This window comes from Podarcis cretensis (genome assembly GCF_951804945.1).
Source record: "Podarcis cretensis genome assembly, chromosome: 16".
NCBI classification, from domain to species: domain Eukaryota; kingdom Metazoa; phylum Chordata; class Lepidosauria; order Squamata; family Lacertidae; genus Podarcis; species Podarcis cretensis.
In genome coordinates this window covers 35197527-35223587 of record NC_137186.1, presented here as the reverse complement: position 1 = coordinate 35223587, position 26061 = coordinate 35197527, and the positions used below count along the sequence as shown (strand labels likewise).

The 26061-nt window shown below is 43.9% G+C and overlaps 1 protein-coding gene across 21 annotated transcripts in view; it reads left to right on the top strand.

Moving 5' to 3' along the window:
* The window catches only part of EP400 (E1A binding protein p400), a 77868-nt gene continuing 51807 nt past the window's right edge, over window positions 1–26061 (top strand). For 15 of the 21 annotated variants that reach the window (XM_079956257.1, XM_079956269.1, XM_079956263.1 and 12 more), the window contains exons 1-12: window positions 1–134; window positions 2723–4062; window positions 8341–8451; window positions 11285–11372; window positions 11727–11834; window positions 12680–13074; window positions 14805–15107; window positions 17427–17612; window positions 20938–21078; window positions 21613–21694; window positions 22488–22540; window positions 23275–23332. In XM_079956257.1, coding sequence (XP_079812383.1) covers window positions 2749–4062; window positions 8341–8451; window positions 11285–11372; window positions 11727–11834; window positions 12680–13074; window positions 14805–15107; window positions 17427–17612; window positions 20938–21078; window positions 21613–21694; window positions 22488–22540; window positions 23275–23332 — 2839 coding nt within the window. In that variant the 5' untranslated portion in view covers window positions 1–134; window positions 2723–2748. The remainder of the gene's footprint in view (window positions 135–2722; window positions 4063–8340; window positions 8452–11284; window positions 11373–11726; window positions 11835–12679; window positions 13075–14804; window positions 15108–17426; window positions 17613–20937; window positions 21079–21612; window positions 21695–22487; window positions 22541–23274; window positions 23333–26061) is intronic. The other 6 variants (XM_079956258.1, XM_079956259.1, XM_079956255.1 and 3 more) reach the window with 4 other exon arrangements.

Genomic DNA, 26061 nt, shown 5'->3' with positions numbered 1-26061 from the left:
CCTCCTCTTCCCCCCGCCAGTTTCCTGTCAGGAGGCGTATGGCAGAAGCAGGGCTCGGCTCGGAGCGGGAGGGACGAGTTGGGGAGGCGCCTTGACTGGAGCGCAGCGGGTTGACGCCTCGCCGGAGAGACAAGGTAGAGCCGGCCGGTCCCGGGAGGTCTTGGCGGCTTGTGTGTGAGGACCGAGGTGCCTAGGCCGCTCTAGGCCCGGCCTGAGAACCGAGCCAGGCCTCGAACTCGGACCCCCCCTTTTTTTTTCCTCTCGCGCGCGCCTGAGGGAGTTAACGGGCGCCGGGAAGGGCCAAGAAGGGTCGGTCCCGCCGGCAAGAGAACGCAAACGCCGCTCCAGGCTCCCAAGGAAGAGCTTTTTCTGCCGGGTGGGTTTTCGCGACAGGGTGAGGGGACTTTTTTCGTCCTGCCGGATCGGGCCAGCGGCCCCTGTATCCCCAGCATCCTGGTCTCAACAGTGGTAGGGAGAGAAGGGTTGTGCCGGTCCGTGGCCGCGCTTTAGGGCATCCGCTTTGCACGCAGGGTGTCCCAGGATCAGACCAGGTAGGCTGGGAGGAGAGGAGCCAAACTGAAACCCTGGAGAGCCAGTCATTGCATTTGTTTTTTTTTTATTGCAGGCACCCGCAAACTCAGCCCACCAGATGTTTTGGGACTACAACTCCCATCATCCCTAGCTAACAGGACCAGTGGTCAGGGATGATGGGAATTGTTGTCCCAAAACATCTGGCAGGCCAAGTTTGGGGATGCCTGGTTTATTGCTTTTATGCCCCGTTTTTCTCTCCCCAAGGAGCTCAAGGTGGCACACATGGTTCTCATTTAACCCCCTGCAACAACCCTGAGAGGTAGGCTAAGCCAAGAGGCCGCAACTGGCCCCAAGGGCAAGCCCACTGTGTTTCGTGACTGGGGATCTGAACCCAGGTTCTTAGTCCGCTAACACTAACCACCACACCACACTGTAGAACAGCCTTTCCCAAGGCTAGGGTGTTGTTGGACTACAACGCCCATCATCCCTGGTTAGCAGGTCCTATAGTCAAGGATGATGGGAGTTGTAGTCGCAACAGCACCCCAAGGTTGAGAGGTGCTGCTGTAGCTGTACCAAGCTAGATGGACCCAATTGTCTGACTTGTTTAAGGAATTTTCTTGTGTTTCTATGCCTATTTTTTTTTTGTATTGTTGTTAATATTGATATGTTATGGGCATAGAGAGCTGTTGCTTTGGGTGTCATCGATCATTCGCTTCTCACAGCCAAACCCTTACACAATGACTTGGAGAAATAAAAGTAACAGAACCATTCAGACAAGAGTACAGATTTATATGATTCATTTTAAAAGGATCATGAACTCCTTAATCAAATAGATCTTTTAAGTGCCATGCATAATAAAATTGTCAATAAAATACAACTAAATTCCACCAAAAAAGCATGCATAGAATAATTTTTAAAATTCAGATTTGTTTAAACGTTTTACAAATTAAATGTAAGTAATTAAATTACATGTCTGGATAGACTTGTCAAAGTGCTACTGGGTGCAGAGAAAATGATGCTGTACTGGATTAAGACACCAATTCTTTTTTTCCTTAAGGAAAGAAAATTAGCAAAAATAAGGTTTTAACTCCCACAGTGACATTTATTTTAAGTTTGTTTCAGCAAAAACCTACAGAGAATCTTGTGGCTCCTTAAAGGTGACCAAATTTGTTATGGCACAAGCTTTTGTGGACTACAGTCTTCTGTATCAGAAGCATGAGATTTTTAAGGCTTTCCTGAATACTAGAACTGAAGGGGCCTCACAAATGTTAACTAGAAGGGAGTTCAAATAGCTGCAGAGCTACCACCTGGAAATCACTTATTAATTAAATATTTAAGAATTATTTTATTTTTATTAGTGCTTTGGGAACCTGCTGCTGTTATTCAGAGGCAAGTGAATGTGGTTCTCTCTCCCTCTCTGTTTTTAAAAACACCCACAACAACCCTGTGAAGTAGCAAAACAACAAAACAATAACAGATGTATTATGACATAAGCTTTCAAGGTCTGGTAGAGTCCTGTCCTTCAGATGTGTGAGGCGCTGCCCTGAGTTGAAGCGGGGAAAAATTGTAGAAAGAGGTTAGAGAGAACTAAAATGCTGAATAAGCACATTAATGGTGGCAGTTCCTACACCCAAGTTATTAGCAACTTGAATAAGACTTCGTGCATCATATTGTCCACAGATGTGAAAGTCATAATAAATGTGTTTGGTTTTAAGATGCAATTTCATGCTTCTGTTTATGTTTCACATCATAAAAATGAGACAGTAACTGCAGAAAACAATTTTAATCCTTCTATTGTGATTCAGCATAAAACATTTAACAGAGTATGCAGTACTATCCAGGAGAATATTAACCTTTCCTTTCTTGTCTTATACTTGAAAGGTGCAACTAGTGGTAATAGATCTAGTAGCAGTCACCTGGAGCTCATCTGTTTAAATAATTTGGAAAAGTTGGAAAGAAATTAAATACATTTATTTCTATAGTTCCATCAAGGTACATACGTGCATTTTCCAGGGTAACATAAAAAAGCCTGGACTGGAAACTTGGGGAAATCTTTAAAAACCCCTCACAATCATTTAATTTCAAAAGTGGTTGAGGGCACAAAGGGAATGGAAAGACAAGCCTGACAAAACACTGGAGGAATGCTGTCTTTACTGTGTTGCTTAATGAACTTTTCTAAATTTCCCTTTAGGCATTGAGAACATTAAAAAGGTGATAATGCACCATGGCAATGGTCCTCAAAATGCCCAACGCCAGCTCCAAAGGTCCCGCTCCTTCACTGGCAGCGAGGGTGAAGACCAACAGGCGAACCTGCCCCAGTCCCCAGCACCTTCGTTTGCTCCTTCAGCAAGCCCATCAGCACCACAGTCTCCCAGTTACCAAATCCAGCAGTTTATAATGAGCAGAAGCCCAGTCGCTGGGCAGAATGTGAACATTACCCTGCAGAATGTTGGACCGGTTGCGACAGGAAACCAGCAGATCACGCTTACTCCGTTGCCGATCCCGAGTCCGACCTCCCCGAGTTTCCAGTTCAGCCCTCAGCAAAGGAGGTTTGAGCATGGGTCCCCCTCCTACATTCAAGTTACTTCGCCGTTGCCGCCACAGGCTCAGTCTCAGAGCCCCACGCAGCCTAGCTCTATGCCAGTGCAGTCCATATCAAATGTTCGGGCGGGCACTCCAGGGCCTGGCTTGGGGATGTGCAGCCAGAGCCCGACACGAGGCTTTGTTGATGCGAGCGTTCTCGTGAGACAGATTAGTTTGAGCCCTTCAAATGGCGGGCACTTTGTGTATCAGGAAGGCTCTGGCATCACCCAGATATCTCAAGGCACCGCAGCTCAGGTGCAGCTTTCATCTTCCGGAGCACCTGCTGCGGTTCGAGAACGTAGGCTGTCGCAGCCCCACTCGCAAACCGGTGGCACCATACACCACCTTGGACCACAAAGTCCCGTCGCTAGTGGAGCAAATATCCAACCTTTACCTAGCCCTGGTCACATTGCAACAAATAATCTGCCACCTCATATCAGCAACATCATCCAAGGCATGCAGCAACAGCAGCAGGTTCTCCAAGGTCAGCAGTTGAGCAGATCTCTGGGATATGACCGGACTTCTAGTGGGCTGATAGCTGGGGTTGGAGGAGCTTCTGCTTTTGGAATGACATCGCCGCCACCTCCCACAAGCCCTTCCCGGGCCAGCATGTCACAGGGGCTGACAAGCCTCCCTCTTACTCCTTCAGTAAGTGCTGTGGTGAAAAAAACAAAGAAACTGGAGGAGATCCCCCCAGCCACTCAAGAAACCGCTCAGCTGAGAAAGCAATGTTTGGACCACCACCTCAAGGAAATGGAGGTGTTGAAAGACGCTTTCAAAGAGTATTTGATTGAGTTGTTTTTCCTGCAACACCTGCATGGAAATATGATGGATTTCTTAGCTTTCAAGAAGAAGCCTTGTGCGGCGTTGCAAGCATACCTCAGGCAGAATGACTTGGATTTGGAGGAAGAGGAGGAAGAGGAACAATCTGAGGTTATCAATGATGAGGTAGGAACTTGCTGTTCCAATAATTTAGAAACCTACTGAAGCCTAGAATTATTTATACCAGTTATTTGATTTTTAATTCTGCAGTCTGTAGCGTGCATACTTGGAACTCAGTACATTTGAAATCAGTTAGATTTGCATTGGAGTACGAAGCACGATTGGGTTGCAAGATTTATTAGGCCAGTAGGTAGCGCAGCATATCCTGCAGCATTCGTCTTTAAGGTTTGGTGTTTTGATGTTGCAAACAGATTTGCTGGACTTAGGTTTAGGATCTTAATTTTAGCTGTTATTTGTAATTCCATTTGATCTTATTTGTGGTTTTGTTCATAGATTGGTTATGGTGTAGTAGGTAGAATGTTCCTCTTTGATCAGGAAGATGCGAGTTCAAGTCCTGTTCTTACTTTAGCCATGAAATCCAGTTGGTGACTCCAGACAAGTAGCCATCTCTCAGCTTAACTTGTCTTGCAGTGTTGTTATGATAAAATTAGAAAGTGAGGGAAATGGAGAAAATTCCTATGCAATGTTGCCCTCAACTTTTTAGAGCAAGTTCAGGGTACACATATGAAAATGATACGAAGTTATGATGTGCTGGCTTGCAGTGTTACAAAAATAAGGGCAGAATCCTTCGGGAACCCCTTAGGGAATTGTCACTTTATATTATAAATATTTTCTAGTTGTAACCAAAGTGTCAGAAAAGCTGGTTTAACATGGAAGCAGAAGTTGTAGGGCATTTTTCTGTTTTCTGTTTGCTTGCTTTCTCACCAGTCATGCTCACACAGGAACCTTAAACTTGAGTATAAATTTGCACAGTAGGTTTACTGGCACTCAGCTAAAATGGCAAACTTAGCTGTCAGTTAAAAGAAGGTTCAGCTATGTAATTTGTGGTTTATCCAGTGTGTGGTTACTCAGAAGCAAGTCCCACTATGTTAATTGGGGCTTACACCCAGGTAAGCGTGCATAGGATTACAGCCATGATTTTGTAATAACATCAAGTGAAAACTTGAAGCAGGCTTAATTTAGGGCTCCACCAGTTTCTCCAAGTATCACTGTAGTGCAAAATAATGATAAAGGCCTGGATACAAAGAACCCTATAGCTCGTTCCACATTAGCAAATAATACACTCTGGGGCTATGTTTATCAAATAACTCCCTCCTCTCTTGCTGCATAGCAGAGTTTGAAACTGAACTTCTTAAGCAGGCTCTGGTGTCTGCTGTTGAAAAATGGTCTGTTTGTTTTTTATAATCAGCCCTGGTGAAAGAAAACTGTAAGCAGCTACTGGGATCCTGATCCATGTGTCTAATTTTGCTACATTAAAAAAAGTGCATTCCAAAAGAAATTTAAACTTCATTATCTGTAACTATCTGGCGCAGACACCACTTTCTGTTGTTATCTTGCAAAAACTGTCTGTCAAGCCTAAAGTCTGTGTCTTTTTTTATAAAAAACAAATTAACAATGCAGTCTTATACATGCATACTCAGAAGTCAATTCCGTTGAGATTTGCAACTTGAATGGTTTTGCAAGCTTAGCAGTAAATTGTCTAATACTTATACAAATGTTTACCGGTAAAACTCAGGTATAAACAGGATTTATGGAGGTCCCATATTTCAAAGGGGGTATTCCAATTTATGATACTATTGATTCTAAAGGCGATGTTTACCTACTTTAAACTTCCAAATAATGTGTTTATTTGTTAATTTAAATAATTTATTTACCACTTAACTACAATAGTCTCTAACTGGTTTGCAAAGATACAATACAAAGAATAAAAATAAGTTAAAATTATAAAATCAAACTTCATATAAAAAGCCTTCAGTAGGCACTGGAAGTTCAATAGGTGATGCCAGATCTCCAAAGTGTTTCCTTTTGTGAAGAGTTGGAGGCCTTTTAATCCCCCAGTTTGGAACAAATTGGTCACTCACATAATGGGAGCTTGCAATGTCATGAGTGGGGCTTATATGCAGGGAATACCTCTGAAACAATTTCAGGACTGAGACCTTGTAACAGGTGAAGGATGTATAGTTGCTGACTTGCAAACTACCATTTCCAAAGAGCCAGTCTCTTCTTCCAATTCAGTATTGTAAATATGTTGACATTTTCAATACTATCTTGATTACCTAATTAATGGCAGTTGTTAGTACTCTAATGACCTATTTGCTTCCATCAAAATGGTGGGGGCTGTGTGGTCTCACAAAATTATAGAGTGGAAAGCAGGTGAACATCAATTTGAAATTCATTTTAATTAAAAGTGACATAATTAACAAAACAAAAAGGACACCAAATAAAAAACAAAACAAAAAGGACAACAGGCACATAAAACTCCTTATTGCAGCTCAAGGGGTTTCAGAGCAAGACACTCCTCCTTCAGAAGCTTGAAATGCTTGAGAGTTCTTAAAACTCATTCTTAAATATAACCAGCTCAAGCTTGAAAAAATAGTACGTATAACCAGGGCTTTTTCCAGCCAGAACTCACTCAAACTCAGTTTCAGTACCTCTCAGGTGGGCGCTATTGCCATTCTAATGAAGGAGGTATTCATAGTGAGTTTTGGCACCTCTTTTTCTAGAAAAATACTACTGAGTACAACTATGTTTATTTAATTCATAAAATTTATGTACTGCTTGACCGTAGAGGACCTCAACATGGTTGAACCTCTGCAATTTATAATCAAAGTGATAATACTTTGGACCAGTGTTTCTAAGTTTTACAGAAGTGCTTGTCAGGCATGATGAACACTCAGAACACTAAATGTGGAATCAACTCGTGCTTGTCAAACAAAATCAAATATGTTTTCCTGCAGAATCAATTCTAATGAAAAATGCAGCAAAAAGCTATCTCATTGGTGTTGTGCATCCCTTTGGTTTCAAACTTTTGCTATGAAGACAGATGCTCCTAATTTTCAAAATGGTTATTCTTCAGAAAGTCTTTCCAAAATTCATTATAAAGGTTGAGTAAAGGCATTTAAGTTCATCTGAGTAGGCCTGGTGGCATGGCACATAAAATCAAATGTATCACTCCTTAAATTTTGATAAAGTACATTATTTTCTATAGACAGTAATTTTTAAGGAGACTGATTTTAACCTATATCCCCCCCAACAGTATACAGTGGTGCCTCGCAAGACGAAAAGAATCCGTTCCGCGATTCTCTTCGTCTAGCGGTTTTTTCGTCTTGCGAAGCAAGCCCATTGATGGCTTAGCGGCTTAGTGCTATTAGCGGCTTTTAGCGGCTTTTAGCGGCTTATCAGCTTAGCGGATAAGCAGATAAGGGGCTTAGCGGCTTGGAAAAAGGGGGGGGGAGGGGAAAAAAGTCGGAAAAACTCGCAAGACATTTTGTCTTTCAAAGCAAGCCCATAGGGAAATTCGTTTTGCGAAGCGCCTCCAAAACGGAAAACCCTTTCGTCTAGCGGGTTTTCCGTCTTGCGAGGCATTCGTCTTGCGGGGCACCACTGTATCATTTGCCACCCCTTTACTTTTTGAATGGTCAAAATGATTTATACCTGCTTAACCGGTCCTGTGTGACATAAATGGATGTTTAAAGCCTTTCACTTAAATTTATAACAGTTTTGCAGGTATCCCTATTTAACACTCAATTTAAGAAAACCTTTCCCCCCCCCCTTTGTAAAAAATAAAATGGACTTATGGAAGACGTTTGAAGAAACAAGTAATAAACTTCCAGGAACATTGACAATGTTACATTTCCTTTTGAAAAACAAGGCACTTTGGGGGTACCTCCTTCTCTTTGTATTTTGTGCATTTCCTCACTCTTATTCCCCCTTCCTTTTATCACCTTCTGCTAAAGCAATGCAACTTCATCCCTTGCCTGGGTGGGCTGATTATTATGGGAGTTTGGGGGAGGCTGCAAGGAGGGGAGAGAATGCAGGCTATGCTCATTGCTTAATAAATGTTGGGGCTCTTCTAAGTGTGAACTGTCTGTCATGCTAATTTTGTTGTCTGTTAGAAAGCCAATATCTCAAGTTAACCCATGTTATTTGCCTATTCTAAATTTCAGTGGAGACTTTAGGTGGCGAGTGGTCGCAAGTAGCCTGTGCCTTGCCCCATTCTGCTGTCTATAAAGACAAAGCAGAACATCTCATTTCTTCTCTTTTTTCTTAAAAAAAAAAGTGGGTTCAAGTCCCATCACACCTATGGACCTTTTCTTAAAATCCCCTCTTCAGCGAGGAACCATCAATACAATGCAAAGTGGAGTGTGTTGATCAGATTTTTTAAAAACGGAAGAAAAGAAAATGATTTCCCTTTTTGTTTCCCCCCAAAATATCTTCTCTCAGGTAAAGGTTGTGACAGGAAAGGATGGGCAGACTGGTACTCCTGTTGCTATAGCAACCCAGCTTCCTCCAAATGTTTCTGCTGCTTTTTCATCCCAGCAGCAACCATTTCAGGTACTTTTTCAATGGTTCTAAACTTGTAGTTTCATCCCAGGTGATTATTACTATTCCTTTTTTTCCTCATTCAGATTTGGTATTTGAAAAATAGAACCTGCATTTCCCCACCCCACTCCCTGAGAGCCCATCCCTTTTCATCTAAAAACAGAAATGAATAGTAAAACCTCTTAAAATTTCAGATGCATGAGTGTTTATGGAGCTTTGAGGAAGTTACTTTTTCCCACCTCTTGTTTCAAAGTTGCTGGCTTATTTCATTAACTTTCAGCTTTTGATGTGTTCGCTTTGGTTTGCTTGTCTTTGGTTCCCTTGTGCGTTCTGCCTAGTAACAGTGTGGGTCTCTGTGTCTGTGGAATATGACTGTGGATTCTTTCTAAAATTCTGTTCTCTCTCTCCTCCCCCTTTTGTCCTTGATTTTGAAGGTTTTTGAATACAGATACAAAAAAGGGGCAGAACTGCCGCTGCACCTTTTCTCTTTCTGATGCAATTTAAATTACCACACTTTACAAATGCATAATAAAATACCTTGCTGTTTAATAGTCAAACGTATGCACAACAGACCTTATGAATTGTTGGATTAAATTGTGGGTGCCAGAAAATAGAGTGAAAGAGTTATCATGCCCTGCGCTGAAGGGTTGTGCTCGAAATAATGGTCTGGTTCAGATGTAATGGCAAACCATGATTGATTGTAAGGTTAGAGAGCCTAACTCACATACTATTTTTCTCTCTCTTTCTCCTGAGAGGAGGACAGCTTCTGCTTTGAACTACGCACAGTTGTGGGACCTCCTGTGGTCTGCTATAACTATAGCTTGTTCTTCACAAACAAGCTGTGGTTTGGTATCTTGGTTTGTTAACTAACCGCAGTTAGAGCAAACCATAGCTCTCTGAGTTCAGAAATAATGGAATTGTGGCTTAGTTCAAAACTGGAAGGTTTTGGTCATAGGAACATAGGAAGCTGCTTTATACTGAGTCATGTCACTGGTCCATCTAGCTCAGTATTGTTTACAGTGATGGGCAGCATCTCTCCTGGGTTTCAGGCAGAGAAACGGGGAAGACATAAGTCTGAGCCTTTGGCCAGCTCATTCCAATAAAGACAAATTAGCTTTTTTGTTTTGTTTCTTAAACAGGCCATTATGACAGACTAGGGTGCCTCCTAGGCAGAAAGGCAGTTCAAAAGATTGTGTACAGAAAATGTCATCTACAGTTAGTGTGTGGGACATTATTTTAATGATATTTTAATTGCATATATTCAAATATTAAGAACTTGTTTTGTGTACCACACTTTATTTGGTATTACGGTTTCTTTTATTATTTTGTTCTAAACCATATCTTTATGGCAAGCATCAGTTCTTTACACAGGGTGAGGTTTTTTTTCCACCCTTACCTGATATGTGCACCAGGTATTACCTCCTCTGTAAACAAAACAAAACAGAAACCTAATGTCTACAAGTATATCTCAATCTGTAAATCTAAATTTATGTAAAGCTAAATTTCATAGTTACCTAAAGTGTACATTTTTAAAAATTGCTGCCTCTATTATAGTTACAATTCTGAAGCCATTTGGTAGACCTTGATGAAACTCTCCAGCTTTAGGCTGTTATGCCAACACACTAATGCCAACACACACATTCAAGGGAGAATTCAAAGTAGGACTTGCTTCCAAATAAATGTGCTTAGGTACTGGTGCTAATGGTAATATTTACACAATTTGTAGCAATGTTAGATCATATTCTTAGACACTCTTATCTGGGAATGAGGCTACAGTCCCACATCCCTTCATTTGTGAGTAAGCCCCTTGAATTCAATGGGACTTACCTCTGAGTAGACATGTGTAGTGTTGCACTGTTAGTTTAATGTTCCATTAAACATTTTACACTATATTGACATTTCCATTGGAATCTAGATGAGCTCTCCGACGGCAGCAGTCTAATGATCTGTTTGCTCCCATCAAGACAGTGGTGGCTATGCAGTTCCAGAGAACTAGAGACACTGACTACGTGAGCAGATATCCCATCAGCCCCAGCCAACATAGGCATGTTCGGGGTGATGGGAGTTGTAGTCTGAAACATCTGAAGGGCACCAGATTGGGGGGAACCAATGGAGGAGGCTTCTTCTCCTACCAGTGGGAACTACAAGCCCTCCCTCCACTCAGCAGGCCTATAATAATGATGGACTTTTTGCCATTGTATGGTGATTGGATTATTGAATCACTTCTGCTGGTACCCACTTTGTTTTCAGATTTCTGCCTCCAGTATCTTGAGGATTGGTCTGTCCTAGCATTGTTGTTTCTTGCATACATTGGCATCTACTGTTTTGGGGAAAACTGCGAACTGGGCATGACGGGAAGGGCACAGAATCTTGGTGGGATTGGTTGTAGTATTGAAAGCACCAAATTCATGGTGTCTCTATACGTGAAGCAAAAAAAGGTTATGATTTCATTCCAGGATCAAGCACATGAAGGTTTTCAGCTGTGGGGGAAGAAGCTTTTACCTTAACTTTGCTTTGTTAGGAAAGAGAGAGAGAAAGCCACGTAGATTTCCCTTTCTGTAGCATTAACTGTGTCATATAAAAAAAAATTCTTTGTAAAATGGATTCAAAATCATCTTAAATAACAATCATTGAAAGCTAAGAGGTAAGTATATTGGGGTTGCTTTACATTCCTTCATTATAGACATGTTTTAAAAAATGGCCAGCAGTTCTTGGACAGATTTTTCTCTAGATTTTCTCATGTACCATTTTTCTTATTTAAAGAAGGGTTCGTGCATATAAGGTTCTGTCAAAGAAGTTGAGGATTTAATTGAATTCTGACTGCTCTGTTTTTGTTTTATAATAGCAGGCGCATGCAGGGACTCCAGTAACAGGAACTGTGAATACCATAGAAATTGAAGCTTTTAAGAGACAACAGGCACTTACATCAGCAGGTATGGTTCCTTTCAGTGGAACTTTGATCATCCCTTTCGGCTATTAACACCAGGACCATCTTAAATATAGTGCTTACTTTTTAAAAAGCGTGCTTCAGTGTGACCATGTGGCCTGTTCTTTGCGATGGGAGTTTTGGCTTGTGCCATGTGCTCCTCCCACAGCCAGTAAGCTGGATTTCACATGGGCATGGTGTGCATTTGAGCCAGCTACTGCCCTGATGCTGTACTTTTCCACAGTAGAGTTGTAGATAAACAGAAAGCCGAATTTGAAACTCACGGGGCATCTTTTTAAAACACTGTAACCTGAACCCCTTCCACTATACCCTGCCGTAAATGGAATTTGAATATCACCAGATTCGTCTAAGAGACCCCGAATTGAAGTGGGCCGTCATGGGATGGTTTTTCAGCATCCAGGTGTGACTTCAGGAGTCCCTCTTCAACAACTCATGCCAACAGCACAAGGTACTGTGTTGCCACATGCCAACCGCAGATTAATTTAGCAAGGGGGGGGCGTTGGCACCAGAAGCAGAAACCTCACAAAACACAGCCTTTCTGAGATCTCTGGTTCTGCCCTATGCTTTCCCCTTGTAAATTAATATTTGGTGTGAAATGCCTCGTTCCCTTCGAAGGAGCTGAGTGGTAGGCTCCAGTAGTGCATGTGGGCCTGGAAAATGGCCACGCGAGTTGATGCAGAATCATTCACTTGGGAGTTTTCCAGTTTGCAAGAAGGATGGTTCTCTTTTAGACGTTTTTCATTTTAATTCCACATTAGTTTTTGCATTTGTGCGTATTTTGTTTTGTTTTTGCTTACCATTAACCATGTCAACAACATTTTAAGACCATAGGACATGTAGGTGACCATTTAATAAGGTTGTTTGTCTTGTGTTGTGTGTACGTGACTCATGTTGGAAAAAACCATAAGATTTTGCGCATGGTAGATTGATGTTGACCGAATTTCTTACTTCGGTTCACCAATGCTAATCTTATTTTAAGTGATGCTGTAAGTGTGTCAAAGTAAGTACAATTGTACCTCTGCTTACGTATCCCTCCGCTTACGTAAACTTCAGGATACGTAAGTGGCAAACCTGGAAGTATATTTCTGAATTTTTGCCACATGCACAGAAGCGGTTCCTCCGGTTGCAGAAACCTCAGGATCCGACCGGAGCTCCGGAATGGATCCCGTCCGCAACCGGAGGTACCACTGTAAAGAGTTAACTTTTATCTCCTTGACATGCTCTGGTGTCCTAGGAGTCCAAAAGCCTTGGCTTGTGTAATTCAGCTCTTTCCATTATTCTTCTTGTTTGCAGGTGGAATGCCTCCCACCCCTCAAGCGGTACAGCTCACTGGGCAGAAGCAGAGCCAGCAACAGTATGACCCCTCCAAAGGGCCTCCTGTGCAGAATGCGGCAAGTCTCCACACTCCTCCGCCTCAGCTGCCTGGGAGGCTGCAGTCAAGCAGTGTCCCCCTCCCGCCTCTCCCAGCGACCCTGCAGCTTACGCAGCCACCACAGCCGCCGATCACAGACTCTCTGGTGCAACCTCAGATTCACATGAAGGCCCAGCCACAAAGCGTATCCGTTGCTGCTGTCGTGCCGCATGGCCAAGTTCAAGTGCCACTTCAGCAGCAGGTTCAGTCAGCAGCACTTGTACAAGGGCAGATAACAGCCCAGGTATCCCAAGCACAAGCTCCAGCACAGCAACAGGTATTTGGGCAGGAGCATGTGAAAATGTAGCCTTGGTGAAAAGTCTATCCAAAATGTTTATTTATCTTATTTATCTGTCTATCCGTGCAATCTCAGGAACGCCAGCCTGCACTTCTACAGGCACCACACTGTTTCCATTCTGCATTTGCAAGAAGTCATTCCTTTGGTGTGGTAGCATCTGTACTTTGCAACTCCCTGCCTGTTGATATCAGACAAGAACCATCACTGTATTCCTTTAGACTCACCTGTTGAAAAAACATTCTCTTTCAGCAGGCCTGTTAGAAACATGATTTTTAAAAAAATCAGATGTTTTATTGTGTTATTTTTAGACTTTTTTTACAGCTTTAAAATGTTTAAAATGTGTTATCATTTCATTTTTTGCTGCCCTGAACCAAGGGCTGCATATAATTTGAATGAATACATGGAAAAGTAAGGGGCTGGCAGGTCCCGTCTAGAAATACATAACTGGCCAGTCAAATGTGTGTTTTGCAGCTGACCAGCTTGTTCCTTTTTATGGAGGGTAAGTGGTCATGCAAACAGGCTTCAACACAGGGGTACCACTAACAGAATTATTTTCTATTCAAGTGTGATACCAGGATACCAGGGTGCACACATGTGGAAATGCGCACATGTGTGATGTCAGCTGCTTGCCTTCTTAAAAATATATGCAAGATGGGCAGCTGATCATTTTCCAGTCACTGCTCACATCAGGAGAGAAGCAGCTAGAATGCACAGGCATTCATTTCGGATACACGACTTGCATATTTTGTTCTTACACATCGTAACCAATGCCTATCTAGGTGCTCATAGGTGGTCTAGATTCGAACATTCCTTGTGGTTTGCTTCCCCCCGCCAGGTGAAAGCTGAAGTTAGAACGAGGAGATTTATTTGGGGGGGGGGTGTAACTGACATTGTCTCCCAGCACTCCCCTGCTTTTCATGTTTTATGGTTACAGTTGCAGATGTTAGAATCCACACCATGTAGTCTGAACCCCTGAATTGGCAGAGAGTTTCAATTGGCATGCTTACTGCAACTTAAAAAGCTATAAATGAATAAATTCATGAGAACAAACATCTTTAAGGTGAATTGACATTTGATGTTTTATCTTTTATATTCTGCTGGAAACTGCCCAGGGTGGCTGGGGAAACCCAGCCAGATGCGCAGGGTATAAATAAAATGATGATGATGGTGATGATGATGATGATGATACTACTAATAATAATAATTTGTGTTACTGACATGTGTATATTTGTGCACCCAGAGTGAGGCTAATCAAGATTAAGGATGTCTCAGTTCTCAGTGGCTTCCATTGACTTCCATAGAACAAGGAAAATGGATGTGATGGGTGCTGCTTTTAGGGATGATGAATGCAAAGGCTACCCTCAGTTTCTGACATTGGGTGACATGGCCTTTACTTGTAGGTAAACTGTAGCTCTTCAAGCTTGGGATGGCGCTTGCTTGTTTGCTCATCTTTGCAGTACAAAGGCATCGCACCAGGCACCTCACAGGCTAAAACAGCTGGTGTTTCCTATGTGCTGTTGTAACTGGCTACAGTAGTATTTTCTTTGAAACAGCTTGGTTTGCATAATTAGGCCAATATTTGGTCGGTGTGTCTTTGTATCATACTGTATTACAGTCTTTGTATCATACTGTATTACAAATGGCAGCAGTGTCTCACTGCTGAACCCCTTTCACTTGGTCTTTTTAACATGGATGTGTGCCTTTCACAGGCAGTGACCCCAGCGCGACCTTCGGCAGACACCGTCCAAAATTCCCAGCGTCTTCCAGCAAGTGTGCTTCCTCCTACCTCATCCAACCCACCAGCAACTGTTTCCAGCGTGGCACCACAGCCCAGTTACCCGACACAAACCAGTCGAACTTCGCCAGCGACAAATAAAGCAACTTCTCCTATTGCTTCCAAGCCCCCAGGCTTGGCTGTGACAGCAGCACCAAAGATTCAGAGTCCGGCTCAAAATACAACAGTTCTAGCACAGGACAGCTCCCAAGAGAAGCTGGCAGAACAGGTTAAACTGGTAAGAAAACCCACCGCACAATCCGATGCCAGAATTCCCAGTATGCACACAGATTATTCATTTTTTAAAAAAAGAGAGAAGCTTTGAGGTGATGGCTGGATTCTTTTGCTGCTGCGTGAGAATATTTGCAATATCATCTGCCTTACGATTAGCGGTAATGAACAAGGAGACCCTTTGTTAGCGTTGTTGAGTTTCTCAGAACAACCTTCTCTGATTGCAGATCAAAAGCAGAACTTGGGTTTGTCCTCTAGCCGTGATTTGATTCCAGACAGTTGCAACGGTTTCTTTTACCATCCCAGTTAGACATAGTTCAGGAAAGATTACTTTAGGCGCCTCTCTTTCCACAGGTTTCCTGATCTTTCAGATAGCGGCTAACCACAGGGCACCCATCTCAATCCTGATAAACTGATAAGTCACCACAGATGCCAGTCTGATGGGATGGGGCATAAACTGCCTAGATCTTGCAGTGTGGGAGGTGTGTTCTTTCTAGGTATCCAGACATAGCATCAGCTGACTGGAAGTCAGAGCAATGAACCTTGGCCTATGTGCCTTTAAACCCTTTCTCTACTAATGCCATGTCCTGGTGAGGATAGACAATATAACAACCAAGGCCTGTGTGAACAGACAGCAATACCCAGGCCCAACACCCTAAGCATCCAGACCGAATCCCTTCTCATCTGAACAGAGGCCAACCTGTTGCCCATCTTGGCACAGCTCATAGGACAAATTTTATTACTTGAATTTCTAAACTATGGATCTGGGAAAGTGGGCCTTGTCTCAAGAGCTACTTCAAGTGTGCTTCTGCCCTCCTCTCTTGAATTTTTTTTTGCATCTCCAGAAAATGCAAAACCACCTTACTTTCTTATGGTACCTTTTCATTTGAGCAGAGAGCATAGATGTGTTTCACTCTACTGGGCTGAGGGGCCTCCTGTATGTCTTTATTCCCATCCTCTCCGCCTGTCCAGAGTGCTGAGAGAAAAAAAGCTAGAAAGGGCTACTCTGTGTTTCTTGTTGCCCCTCAATGACTGAGGAGGCCTTAGATTTCAGAAATCTCTGTGAGTGTGACATCTCCCCCAGTCCCACTTTCCTAGGGTCCAGTACTGCTCCCAGATCCTAGCTGGCTGCATCCTGGTGACTGAATAGTAGGCTCTCCTCAATTTTGGAGGTGTAGCCTGTGGAATATATGAGACAACCTGGAAGGCCTTCATAAGGTGCTTCTGCTGAAAAAGCCTAGACTACTAAGATCTCTTCAGGGTGGCCTGGACCGGGGACTTGAGCCCAACAGCCTATACAAGCAGGCTTCATCTCCCTCTTCCGTACTGTGAAATAAAGGAATCCAGCCACATTTACAACCCTCATGTAGTCCAGAGGTTATCTTGGAGTCTTGAGAGGGTCCTCTGAAGCTCTCACATTCATTTTCTTTGAACCTGATAAGGAGGTGCCACTTAACTACTTACTTTGAAGGTAGCTTTTCTGGTGGCCAATAATTGCAGCTCACAGAATATCTGAACTGGGGGTCCTATCCGTGAGTAGTCTACACTGACGGAGCCATCCTGTGGATGAATTCCTGAGGTGACCTCAGCCATCCATTTTGTGTAGGAGCTGATTCTTCCATATACAGTGGTGCCTCACAAGACGAAATTAATCCGTTCCGTGAGGCTCTTCGTATAGCGGTTTTTTCGTCTTGCGAAGCAAGCCCATTGACATCTTAGCGGATTAGCGCTATTAGCGGTTTAGCGGCTTTTAGTGGATCAGCTGATAAGCGGCTTATCAGCGGATCAGCTGATAAGCGGCTTAGGGCTTAGGAAAAGGGGAAAAAAGGGGGAAAACCCCGCAGGAACTCGCAAGATATTTCCGTCTTGCGAAGCAAGCCCATAGGGAAATTCGTTTTGCGAAGCGCCTCCAAAACAGAAAACCCTTTCGTCTAGCGGGTTTTCCATCTTGCGAGGCGTTCGTCTTGCGGGGCACCACTGTATTGCACCTGATACGTCATAAAGCTTAACAATACGGTATATTCCCTACTTTTCCTGGGCAGAACGATTACTTAACCCATTACCTACTGAAAGTGTTCCATCCAAAACAGAAAGGTCATTCATGACAGGTGCCCATTGTGCCTTTTTATTTAAGTGGGCCTTTTAATCCAACTTGTTTCCATTCAGTGAGCTGTAACCCCTCCACCCCCTGAAATATATTACATGACAATCCTTCAGGTAGCTGAATTACCTTTTCACCTGTTGCTGTTTATGTTTTCTTTGGCCTATTGGAAGCACAATTTATTTCCAACAACACCCATTTTTATTGCTTGCTTGCTTCAATAAGGAAAACCAAGTCCATCAACGAATAGCAGAGCTGAGGAAGGAAGGTTTGTGGTCTCTGAGACGGCTGCCCAAACTTCAAGAGGCTCCCCGACCCAAATCTCAGTGGGATTATCTCCTGGAAGAAATGCAGTGGATGGCAACAGACTTTGCTCAAGAAAGGAGGTGGAAGATGGCCACTGCTAAGAAGGTATTGTTGTGTCTGATTTGTACTGTATTGGCAAAATGTTGTTGTTAATTAAATTTATGTACCTCCCTTCATCTAAAGATCACAGGGCACATTACAACATAAAAACTCAAAATAAAACCAAAAACTACTTAACATTATAACCAAAACAATAACACCCTCCAGACACATTTAAAAGGCCATAGATCGGGGTCGGCAAGTTTTTGTGGCTTGGGCTGGTTCCCGTTCCCGCAGATGCTGCAGTGGGCCAGAGTGTGTGCATGCGCAAATGCTATTTCCGTTGCTCCTTCCGGCACAGAGGAGGTGTGTACAGCTTCCCATTGACTGAAGGAGCTTCCTGCAGTCAATGGGAAGCTGGCAAGCATTGCGGAAGGTGGTCTCTGCTCTGCTCCACACTGGTTTAGCGCAGCGCATGGGAGCCAACCGAGTGGGAGTCCATGGGCCGGTTAAACGACCCCCATGGGCCTCTTGTGGCCCATGGGCCTCAGGCTGCCGACCCCTGCCGTAGATTGTTTAATCAACCAAAGGCCTGGTTGAAGAGGAACTTTTTTGCCTGGTGCCTAAGGAGATGTAATGCAGGCATCAGGCGAGCCTCCCTGGGAAAAGCATTCCACAAATGGGGTCTCCACCACATGTCTTCTCATGGAGTGGGCACACGAAGAAGGATCTTGGGTGATGATCACAGAGTATGGGTTGGTTCATATGGGGAGAGGCGATCCTTGAGGTATTGCAGTCAGTTTTAAGGCTTTATAGGTCAAAACCAGCACTTGGAATTAGGCCCGGAAACTGATTGGCAGCCAGTGCAGTCAGGTCAGGATTGGTGTTACCGTATTTTTCGCCCTATAGGACGCATTTTTCCCCTCCAAAAATGAAGGGGAAATGTGTGTGCGTCCTATGGGGCGAATGCAGGTTTTCGCTGAAGCCTGGAGAGCGAAAGGAGTCGGTGACCTCTCTCGCTCTCCAGGCTTCAGGAAGCTATCCGCAAGCCTTGCAAGCCCGGTGGGAGGTCCCGCGGGCTCGCAAGGCTTGCGGGCAGCAGCCTGCAGCCCAAAAGCTCAGGGGACAGCGGGGAGGCGGAGCGCCGCCACCCCGCTATTCCCCGACCTGATCTGGAGGCTGGCGGGGGGGGGGGGTGGAGAAGCAAGCTTGCTTCTCCCCATCGCCAGCCCTCAAGCTCGGGGGACAGCGGGGCAAGCCGCTGCCCCACGGAGGCTAGAGAGGCTGTCCCTGAAGGCAGAAGAGGGAGACGGAGCGCTCCGTCTCCCTCTTCTAGCTTGGGGATGGCTGCACAAACCTGGGGGGGGGGGATAAAATTTTTTTCCTTGATTTCCCCCCCAAAAAACTAGGTGCGTCCTATGGGCCGGTGCGTCCTATAGGGTGAAAAATACGGTATTTGCTCAAACTGTCTTGTGCAAGTGAGCCACCTGGCCTCTGGCCTTCTCAGTAGCTGTTTCCAGACTTAGGAACTTTCTCCCTAGAGCAGCTATAGGCTGATTCTCTCCTTACTTTTCCTTCTGCTGGCTGGTGAAGACTTACTTGTTTCAACAGGCTTTAGGGAACTGACTGCTTTTAATGAAAGTGCCGGTGCCATGCTGCTTTTTCGTAATTATTGATAGGGTTTTAATAGATTTTTTAAGTATGTATATAGTTTTCATTTTATCAGTGTTTAATTGCTTTTTAACTACTGTTTTTTTTACTACGTTTTTAGAGGTTCTTATTTTTATCTGTACCTCTAAAAACGTAGTAAAAAAAAAAGAGGTTCTTATTTTATTTTATTTTAGCTCTTATTTTAGAGGTTCTTATTTTTATCTGTGGGACACGGGTGGCGCTGTGGGTAAAAGCCTCAGCGCCTAGGACTTGCCGATCGAAAGATCGGCGGTTCGAATCCCCGCGGCGGGGTGCGCTCCCGTTGCTTGGTCCCAGCGCCTGCCAACCTAGCAGTTCGAAAGCACCTCCGGGTGCAAGTAGATAAATAGGGACCGCTTACTGGCGGGAAGGTAAACGGCGTTTCCGTGTGCTGTGCTGGCTCGCCAGATGCAGCTTTGTCACGCTGGCCACGTGACCCGGAAGTGTCTCCAGACAGCGCTGGCCCCCGGCCTCTTAAGTGAGATGGGCGCACAACCCTAGAGTCTGTCAAGACTGGCCCGTACGGGCAGGGGTACCTTTACCTTTACGTATTTTTATCTGTAAGCTGCCTCAAGTCCCATCAGGAAAAATAATAATGGTAATAGTAGTAGTAGTAATAATAATAATAATAATAAATTTGCACCAGCGTTGGTTTCCAAACCATCTTCAGAGGCAGCCACATGCATAACATGTTGCAGTAATCTAACCTAGAGGTTACCAGAGCATAGACAACAGAAGTTAGGCTATCCCTGCCCAGTAGGGGTGCAGCTGGGCCACCAGCTAAAGCTGATGGAAGGCGCTCTGTGCCACCAAGGCCACCTGAGCCTCAAGTGACAGCATTGGATCCAACCTCTACAGCTAGAATAGGAATAGGCAAGTTCTGTTCTGAGGGACTGCACTGTTTCCAGACTATAGGCATGGCGGCTCTTTTGCCTCGCAAATTTAGGTTTTCTGTTTTTTATTTTCTTAAAATTTCTCCTGTGCTTGAGTATAATGGAGGTTTTCCTTCCTGGTTGTGATATTGAAATTCCTGGTCTCCCCTAACAAATGGTTAATACGATTGTTGTTAATATGGCATGTAAGCTCTCAAATGGCTTTTGTTAACAAAGAGCAAAGCCTGCAGTAAGCTCTTAATGCTGGGAAAGCTTAAGTGACAAGGAAGGCTCAGTGTCCTCCATGCTAGGGAGTTTCTGTTTCAATTTCAGAAGTAACAGTGAAAACCTAGTTTTGGTTTTTCCGCATCCTCTTATGTTTGACAAAGTCTAATTCTTTTTCCAGAAATTTCCTGTTTCTGCTTGCACTTGACAGTTTGCTTTTCAGTCCCACAAAAGTGGAGCCCATAACCTACCCCCAGTATACATGAAAGCTCCCGGGTTCAGTCCATGACACTGCCAGTTTAATATATTGGGTAGCAGGTGGTATGAAAACCTTTTGCTTGGGACCCTGGAGAGCCACTGCCAGCCACAGAAAACCAGCCTTCCTCAATTTGGTGCTCTCCAGATGTTGTTGCACTCTGAGCTCCCATCAGTCCCAGTCACTGTGGCTAATGGTCAGGAGTGATGAGAGCTGTGGCTCAACAACATCTGGAGGGCACCAGGTTAGGAAAGTCTGGAGCAGACAGTACTGAAATGGATGAACAAATAGGCTAACCTGCAATACAGCAGAATCCTTTCTCATTGTCCAGTGATTTTATTTTTATTAGATGGTCCGGACTGTGGCTCGATACCATGAAGAAAAGAAACTTAATGAAGAGAGGGCCAGGAAAGAAGAACAGAACAAGCTGAGGCGCATTGCTGCGACGATCGCGAGAGAAATAGAGTATTTCTGGTCTAATATTGAGCAGGTAGTGCTTTCCTTTTCCTTTGCCACTCAGCAGTCAAGCGGTATTGGTTTTTAAAGCCTTATGCCACAATCCTTCAGAATAAAACCTTGCGTGGAAATAAGTCCTGTTGTGAACCCAGTGAAACTTAACTTCTGAGTAGATATGCAGTATACATTGCATTGCATGTCATGTTTAATTACTTGTTTAAAATATCAAATACTTCATTTAAAGCATTTTAACCTCCTATTTGAAGGCTCTTTGAGTGGCTTCCAGTGATTGGCAGTAAGGCAGTCTCTTTTACCACCTTGGCTCTCTTAAATCTTCTCCATCTCTTGTTGTTTTTTTCATTGTCTCCTGAAGGCACGGGGAGCAGACTGAGCTGCTGGCAGCTGCTCCATTGCTGGTGTGGAGGGTTGCAGTATATATAGAAGAGTACAAGTAAAAATCGGATGCCCTGAAATGTAGGATACAACCGCCTTATCTCCACTAAGATAGTTTTAAGATCTTCAATGTTAGCTGATTGTTCTGTCTGTCACATTTCATACCCACTTTTAGGTTGTGGAAATAAAGCTTCAGATTGAATTTCAAGAGAAAAGGAGAAAAGCGTTAAATTTAAAGCGACAACATTCCAGGAGAGGTAAGAATTTCTACTTTTGGATTGCTTTCTGCAAACAAGGCCACTGCATAAATTGCAGGATGTGTATTGTCGCTCAAAGATAGAATGCCCGCTGATAACTATGGTAGTACACTGAGAATGGTGTAAATACCTTTGCATTCTGCAGTGCATTTGGAGATGCCTTAACTAAACAACTACCCTAATCCGCTCGCTCTCCATGCTGTTCCTACTAATCTTTGTTTAATACAAACTTTACAGGATAGGCAATGCTAAGTGTTTCCCTTACATTGCAAGTTATAGACAGTTTTTTATTCTTCTATACAGTGGTACCTCGGGTTAAGTACTTAATTTGTTCAGGAGGTCCGTTCTTAACCTGAAACTGTTCTTAACCTGAAGCACCACTTTAGCTAATGGGGCCTCCTGCTGCTGCTGCGCCGTCGCCGCCACGCAATTTCTGTTCTCATCCTGAAGCAAAGTTTTTAACCCGAGGTACTATTTCTGGATTAGCGGAGTTTGTAACCTGAAGCGTCTGTAACCTGAAATATATGTAACCTGAGGTACCACTGTATTTGTTTTAATATTTTGTATTTCTTGTATTTGCATTGTGAACTGTGAAAGGTTCACAATGAACTCTATGGTCTCTCAACAAATATTCACCTGTTCTTCTTTACTGTGCAAGAGTACGTAGCATTGGGTCCTTTCTGATTGTATGTATTTATTTTCCCCTTGTTTCTAGGAAATATAAATGTTAGGCTAATAAATGCAGGAAGTGTTTAGTGACTTATAAGAGGCATAACACCTAACAATTTTACAGGTAAAGATGCAAGACATTTAGAAGATATTCTTATGGACAAAGAAACAGACGTGGTAAGATTATCTATAGGTTAATGGCTTTTGCAAATAACAAAGTATTTCATGGAGTCCCCTAACTAAATCCCATGGGATGTCAGGTGACACAGTTTTTGCACACTTGTTTCCCAAGAGCTGACAATCAGCTGATCTTCAGTGCTGAGGAAGCCCTGCGCACAACCCTTCTCACCAAAACCCTACCTTTACCTGCCCTGCATCTGATCATATACAGTGTCAAGTGTAGGGCCAGTGAAACAGCCTTGCAGGAGTCCTGGTGGGTCTCCTTAGGCCTGCAGGTAAGTGGTTTTCCAACCCTGATTTATAGAGAGAGGCCCATATAGAAATGTATCTTTTTCCTCTCCTCTTGACCCATAGAAGCAATGTGTTTCAATAGCTTGGTTAAGATCCTCACAACGTTTTATTTGGAATAGTGAAATGTAGCAAGAAGCATGAGCTCTGTCAATGACTCTCTTAGTTTTCCAGCTGTCAGTCATGACATAAAGTTGGCCCACTTTATGGATGGCGCTTGGATCTTACAAATACCAGGAAATATGCCTGGGTTGTAGGAAACTTTTTGTCTTTCCTTTGATGAAATTAGCAGGAAGAAGTAATTGCATTTTGACTTTAAACTTAGGGACCCTTGTTTCAAACAGGAAGTGTTAGGTAGAGGTCTCCTCTAGATATTGCTGTGTGTTTGGCATGTATACCAGTAATTCCCTTGCTGTTTTTAAAACATTTATATGTATTTTCAGGGGCCATGGACATCTGGAAGAAAAAGAAAGGCAAGCACTTCATTGACAGATGATGAAGGTTGGTCACTTAATATACAGTGGTACCTCGGTATACGAACTTAATCCGTTCCTGAAGTCTGTCCTTAAACCAAATCCATTCTTAAACCGAGGCATGCTTTCGCTAATGAGGCCTCCTGCCGCCGGTGCCCTTCCACCTTTCGGCTTCCGTTTGTAGACCGAGGTAAAGTTTGCAAACCGGAGCACTACTTCCGTTTTTGTGGGGTTCGTAAACTGAATAGTTTGTAAACAGGACTGTTCGTAAACGGAGGTACCACTGTAGTAATTTTCAGCTCCACTGTTTTAATCTTAGCTTATAATACCCATTTATCTGTAAATCTGATAAAACAGACGGGGCCTGCACAAAATGGTGAGGTGTGGAAAGTTCCTGTTCACAATGCTCCGTTACATTCCCCTTATCTCTAGGTTCCCCACCACCACACACAGGTCAGTCAGCATTATGTGGCTACTGAGCATGCTCTGTCCTCACTGGGCTCTTATAGGGGATGGGGATTGTCACCTCAAGGTATTCTTTCTAAAGATTTGTTGGTACGTCTGCAAACCTCGTGAGTTCCCTGACCCTGTCAATGCCTCCCACTTGTCCATGGATGGTGCCATTTTGACTTTGTAAAGGATTGGAACTCACATAGCTGCCTTTCAGCCATACAGTTCCCAGGGGTGGCTTAGAATAATTTAAATTGCTATCACAATGGAAAAACCACACCAGAAACCCAAAGCTATTAGTGAATTTTTAGAGTGGAAAGAAAGGGAGAGAAAAGTACAGCTTAAAAATACAGAAATCTGTTAAATGCCACCAAATTATTGGTTTGGAAACTTCAGGCGGTGCAGAATTCAGCGGCTAGTTTGCTCACTGGGGCAAGACGGTTTGAGCATATAACTCCAATCCTGGCTCTGCTGCGCTGGCTGCCAATTTGTTTCTGGGCCCAACTCAAAGTGCTGGTTTTGACCTCTAAAGCCTTAAACGGCTCAGGACTGCAATACCTCAAGGACCACCTCTGCCCATATGAACTGACCTGGACCCTGCGATTATAATCTGTTCCTTCTACACGTGCCTTCTCCACAAGAGAATTGGTGGTGGCTCCCCATTGTGAAATGCTTTCCCCAAGGAGGCTTGCCTGTCACCTTCATTACATCTCCTTAGGCGCCAGGCGGAAACGTTCCACTTCAAACAGGTGGAACAATCTATGGCCTTTTAAACGGTGTGTGTGTGTGTGTGTGTGATTGTTTTGTTAGTTGTTATGGTATGTGGTTTTTGTGTTTTTTCTATTTTAAACTGCCCTGGGATCTTTGGCTGAAGGGTGGTGTATAAATTTAATTAGATGGTGATGTAGTAGTATGTAGAATATGACCATGATGAAGGTCATATCATCTCTGGTAGCTGCCTGCCTCATCTTTGAAGGCACGAAGACCTGGAACAGGTCCTCGAGTGAAAATCTTGATCCAGGTGTCCTCACCCTTTTTGGGGCCTGGTGGCACATTACGAAATAATGAGAAACTTATAGGCACCACATAGTGCCCATTTCACTTAAAGGAATACTGGTCATGCTCAGAGAGACACTCCTCAGCAGGCAAGATACCACATGTGCTCTCCCACATAACCACAGGCAACTCCCTTTGCAGCAGCTAGCTTCTCTGAAACAAACCAACAATATACACACTACTACCACATTCATAAGGGATGTGGGTGGCGCTGTGGGTTAAACCACAGAGCCTAGGACTTGCCGATCAGAAGGTTGGCGGTTTGGATCCCCGCGATGGGGTGAGCTCCCATTTCTTGGTCCCTGCTCCTGCCAACCTAGCAGTTCGAAAGCACGTCAAAGTGCAAGTAGATAAATACGTACCGCTCCGGTGGGAAGGTAAATGGCGTTTCCATGCGCTGCTCTGGTTCGCCGGAAGCGGCCTAGTCATGCTGGCCACATGGCCCGGAAGCTATACGCCAGCTCCCTCGGCCAATAAAGCGAAATGAGCGCCGCAACCCCAGAGTTGGTCACGACTGGACCTAATGGTCAGGGGTCCCTTTACCTTTACCTTACCACATTCATAATAAAAATAAATAAAAATAGGCATACACAAAAAACAGGAAGCATCCCTTCTCAAAAAGTAGCAAACAAAAGGTCAGGGAAAATACCACGTCCTAGTTTCCCCTCCATTTCTCAAACTTACTGGGTAATGGCAGCATTACCAGGAGTTTTAGCAGGAGGGTGGAAAGCTCAGATTCTTCTCCAGCTGCCCCACTCTCTCCCTTTCCTTTTAAAAACGTGAAGGGAAGAAGGCAGGGCAGCTTAGAAGAAGAAGAGTTTGGATTTGATATCCCATTTTATCACTACCCAAAGGAGTCTCAAAGCGGCTAACATTCTCCTTTCCCTTCCTCCCCCACAACAAACACTCTGTGAGGTGAGTGGGGCTGAGAGACTTCAAAGAAGTGTGACTGGCCCAAGGTCACCCAGCAGCTGCATATGGAGGAGCGGGGACGCAAACCCCGTTCACCAGATTACGAGTCCACTGCTCTTAACCACTACACCACACTGGCTACATATTGTTTTCCAGCTAGTCCAGTTGTTGCCCAAGTTTAAAAATAAAAAAGTTCCAACCTTTAAAAGGTTTCAGACTTAAAGAGAATATCAGCATTTTAGCTGGTGCTAAGGGTAAGTGTGTGTACGTATCTGGGGGTGCCATGGGGACCCCAGCTCTTGGAGTTGGTGCCTACAATAGATGCTGGTCCCTATTAAT